Source organism: Engraulis encrasicolus, chromosome 19 (assembly GCF_034702125.1).
Source record: "Engraulis encrasicolus isolate BLACKSEA-1 chromosome 19, IST_EnEncr_1.0, whole genome shotgun sequence".
NCBI classification, from domain to species: domain Eukaryota; kingdom Metazoa; phylum Chordata; class Actinopteri; order Clupeiformes; family Engraulidae; genus Engraulis; species Engraulis encrasicolus.
In genome coordinates this window covers 2312418-2317072 of record NC_085875.1, presented here as the reverse complement: position 1 = coordinate 2317072, position 4655 = coordinate 2312418, and the positions used below count along the sequence as shown (strand labels likewise).

General features: G+C 38.6%; 1 protein-coding gene across 1 annotated transcript in view; it reads right to left on the bottom strand.

Annotated features, from left to right (window-relative positions):
• Positions 1-2960: 2960 nt before the first annotated feature.
• The window catches only part of prox2 (prospero homeobox 2), a 22920-nt gene continuing 21225 nt past the window's right edge, over positions 2961-4655 (bottom strand). Inside the window, exon 6 of the mRNA XM_063184003.1 lies at positions 2961-3185. Within this exon, the coding sequence (XP_063040073.1) occupies positions 3018-3185 (168 nt within the window). The 3' untranslated portion in view covers positions 2961-3017. The remainder of the gene's footprint in view (positions 3186-4655) is intronic.

Genomic DNA, 4655 nt, shown 5'->3' with positions numbered 1-4655 from the left:
ACTTATCAAAAACACTTGTGTCACACACACACACACACACACACACACACACACACACACACACACACACACACACACACACACACACACGCTGAAATAATAATTCCAGCCAGCTTTACAATTGAGAGTCTGTCATTTCTCATAATGCAGCAGACCTACTACGTGGTTAATGTCATCCTGCTTGAAAAGAAAGCCAACTTCTTAGTAAGACCCTGGGCTTGAGTAGAAGATCTGGGTGGCGTTACAGCAAAACATCATTTTATGAAATTAATTTGGGTCAAATGTACACACGTGAATTTAGCCATTAACACTCCTATGGGTTAATGCTATAATGTTTTGTCAAACAAATCTTGAAATTGCTGTTACTTGCCTGTGTTTTATGTGTATGTGTATTATGTTATCTTCTGTGCTGCTTGCATTTCTCTCAAGCCATTAGTTCAGGTGACTTGCTTGGCAGGCGGATCTCTTGTGGTCAACACCGACCTGCTTTGTTTGTTTGTTTGTTTGTTTATTTGTTTGTTTGCTGTGTTGTTGATGTTCACTGTGAGTGCATTGCTGCCTTAAGACCTGTAAGACATAAGAGCTCATCCCATCTCGGCCACTGTAAGACGTCCCAAGAGAGTTGGTTTGGACACCGTGGTTAAACCCCAACAGGCAACCGACGAGACTGGATAGTTTGCTTTATTTTTTATTTATTCATTTACTGTGAGAGCATTTCTGCCTCAAGACCTGTAGGCATAAGAGCTCATCTCCGTAAGACGTCCCAGAAGAGTTGGTTTGGCCACATTGTTGATTAGCCCCAAACAGGCAACAGTCGAGACTGGGGTCCGTATCTCGAAAGCGTCTTTGCTAACGACGGTAGCAACGTCCTTCGTAAGAGCGAATCAAATCTCTCTCGACAGTGACGCTCACCACTAAATCCAAGGGAATGGTAAGACGGTCTTAAGACGGTCTTAAGACGGTTAGCAACGACAAGAATCGAGAAAAGGACCCCTGGATAGTTTGCTTTATTTTTATTTATTTATATTTTTTTTAGAGAAACTCGATTCACAACTAGGATAAATGTGAAAACTAAACATGGTACCCATACAGTACCTGCACAACACCTACTCTGCCCTACAAAGCAAAAAGGCAGTAACTGCGTTGTTGTGGAAAATCAGTTACTATGACTTAAATGACATATATATCAAATATTACATTTAAATAAAATGATTAATCTGCACAATAGGTGGTAATATGAAGTACCAAAACTGCTGCATGTCAAGTATCTCCCCAAAACTACTTTTTTAAATTACATTTAATTACAAATTTACATTTTAAAGGGCAACTTCTGCCAATTTCAATGTGTTGTTGTATTGCTCAAGCTACCCTTGACTTGTCAGTACACGGTGACGCCGCAGTTTTTGGCCCAGCCCTTTCTGAGATATGAGCTATTCTAATGGGGGCAACTTTTGTTTACATTTTTTAAAAAATGAGCATAGGCCTAATCCAAATATTTTCCCAAAAGGTATCGCTGTTTGCTAGCTGTCTGCTGATGTTGCATAACCTTTTGGATGTTTTTGGGAATAAATAAAAATGTTTTTTTGAAATGTAAACAAAAGTTGCCCCCATTAGAATAGCTCATATCTCGGAAAGGGCTGAGCCAAAAAATGCGGCGTCACCGGGTACTGACAAGTCAAGGGTAGCGTGAGCAATACAACAGCACATTGAAATTGGCAGGAGTTGCCCTTTAAAGTCATTATACTCAGGTTGGAGCTCTGTCTTTTTGCTTTGCACAACACCTACTGTACAGCATCATGGGAATTCAAGTATCTGCTTATAGCTCAGCACTCAGCTTGAGCATCCTCTTAGTCAACAGTCCAGTTAGGCTCCTAAATCAGGTCTGCATTTACATCATATCAATATACAACAACAGTAACATCATAACAACAACAACAACAACAACAACAATAATAATAATAATAATAATAATAATAATGATAATAATAATAATAATACTTATAATAATGATAATAACTACTACTCAATAAGGTGTGTATTTACGGTAAATCAATGTACAACAACAGTAACATCATAACAATAATAATAATAATAATAATAATAATAACTACTCAATAAGGCATGTATTTATTGTAGGCTAAATCAATATACAGCAACAGTAACTTCATAACAATAATAGTAATAATAGTAATAATAATAATAATACCTCCTCAATAAGGCATGTATTTATTGTAGGCTAAATCAATGTGCAACAACAGTAATGTCATATGAGCCTTCTGATATGAAAGAACGGTCGGTCACACCATTAAACACACAAAGCATCACATCAAAGCTACAAACAACAATATGAATTAAAAAGTTTGAATTTTACACATCAATAACGTGTATGGTTAAATATACCTAAACAAATTAGTAAGATATGAAAAGGCAGGGCTTGCCTTTTGTTACAACTGTACATACATTTACATAGCATTAAATTGAGTATGGTACACAGCGTATTTTCACTACACCTGAATGTTCCTCAATTCATTATTATTTCAATATAGGCCTAAGCTTATATCCCCACCACAGTATATTCCCCAAACTCAGATGTTCTGCTAGACATGCAGGTTAATGTGATGTTTGGATGAGTTAGACACCATGTAAACTTTACCATTTGTCCCAATTTAAATAATAGTACGCTTTCGCTGCCTTTCAGTCACATTGTTATATTTTAATACTTTAACCACTACTGTATTTACAAGTAATTATCCCTTCAAAGTCAACAAAAAGATCCAGTGCGTTTATAAAACAATAAAGAAAAACCCTCAGATGAATGGTAGGTTAACCTCTTCACAGGTAGTTTGAGGTTGTAAATTCCTCAGGCACCTCGCTGTCTAGTTTGCAGATTACTTTTTACAGGTAGTTTGAGGTTTTAAATTCCTCTGGCACCTCGCTGTCTAGTTTGCAGATGACTTTATAGGTAGTTTGAGGTTTTAAATTCCTCTGGCACCTTGCTGCCTAGTTTGCAGATGACTTTATAGGTAGTTTGAGGTTTTAAATTCCTCTGGCACCTCGCTGTCTAGTTTGCAGATGACCTTGTAGATGGCCTTCTTCCAAGAAGGGTCGGAGTCCTTGGCCAGGAAGATGGCCGTGAAGAATTCCTGAAGAGTGATCTCCGCCACCTCCAGAAAACGCTCAGGCACCTGCATGGACACACAAAATATATTACATTATATTACATTATATTACATAATATTACATTTCATAATATTAAATTACATTACATTACACTTAGCTGACGCTTTCATCCAAAACGATTTACAGTTATTTACTGGGTATTGGTTACATGGAAACACATTACATCACATTACATTACATCATATCACACTAAATTACATTACATCATATCACATTACACTACATCATATTACATTACATATAGTACATTGCATTTCATTATATCATATTACAATACATTAGGCCTACATTGCAATACATCATATATCACATTACATTACATTACATTACATTACACTTAGCTGGTAATAAAATACTAAAATCAGAAAGTGTAGACCAAAAATGAGTGGCATACAGCCACAAGGGCATGCAGATGTGATGGTGGCAACAGGATTAGTTAAGTTTATTTGGTTTATTTAATCAAGGACCATGTTCAAAGTACATGAATTACATAGTAAAGAGATGACCTACACCAGATTACAGCTTAAAAGCAAATTTTCATCTGCAGTCCCTGAAAGAGTCCCTGAAGGACAGAGGCGATTCTAGGGTCAGATGGGGCCCCAAGCGTAAATGCAAAATAATGAACATTGGAACCAAAATTGCCACTACTGTGGTAAAGTGTGGGCTGTTATTCACTATCTAGGGGCCTGGGGGCCCCAAGCGTCTGCCTGCCTTGCGTGGTGGCAAGATGCGCCTCTGCTGAAGGAGGGGGAAAGTGCCTAGTGAACAGCTAACTAGGCCCTGAAGCAGCAGGCTTCAGCTCTCCTTTCCTTAGACCAGACCACAGCTCATTCACCCTGTGGCAGGCTGGGCTGGACTGGCCATCTGGCATACAGGGCATTTTCAAACATTTCTTTATTGAACGTTTCTTATGTTACAGATACAAGGCATTTTCGCGGTGGGCCAACAGTCCTCAAGGGCCAATGTGGACAATCTGTTGTTGTTTTTTGTTTGTTTGTCGAGACTGGCCCTCAGTACAGATGGTCAGTCTTTAATAGAGACAGTGGACTGAGCTAATCATAATATTGTAGAATACCATACGAAGGGGCTGTTAGGGACTGGTCTACGTAATAAAAAATGTCCGGGCTGTTTTTGGTCCCAGTCCAGTGAAGGTGAAGATTGTGCACATCATCCCAGGAAAAGGTAGGCTACAGGACAAAGGCTGACTGTGGTTTCGGAGAGAGAGGTCAGCACATTCAAAATCCTTTTTGTTTTCTTTCATTATGTCATGAAAAAAAGGCAAAAAAAAGAGAAAAAAAAGGATTTTAACTGTGCGGACCTCTCTCTCCGAAACCCCAGTCCAGTCCTGCCCTGTGGTGACTCACCTAACCATCTACCATCTACCAGATGACTGTTTTAAAAAAACAAAGTTGCTTAGTGTGCCTTTAAGGTGGATTTGGATTAGGGGTGTAGGAGGAGGTCCAGTAGGGTTGGGG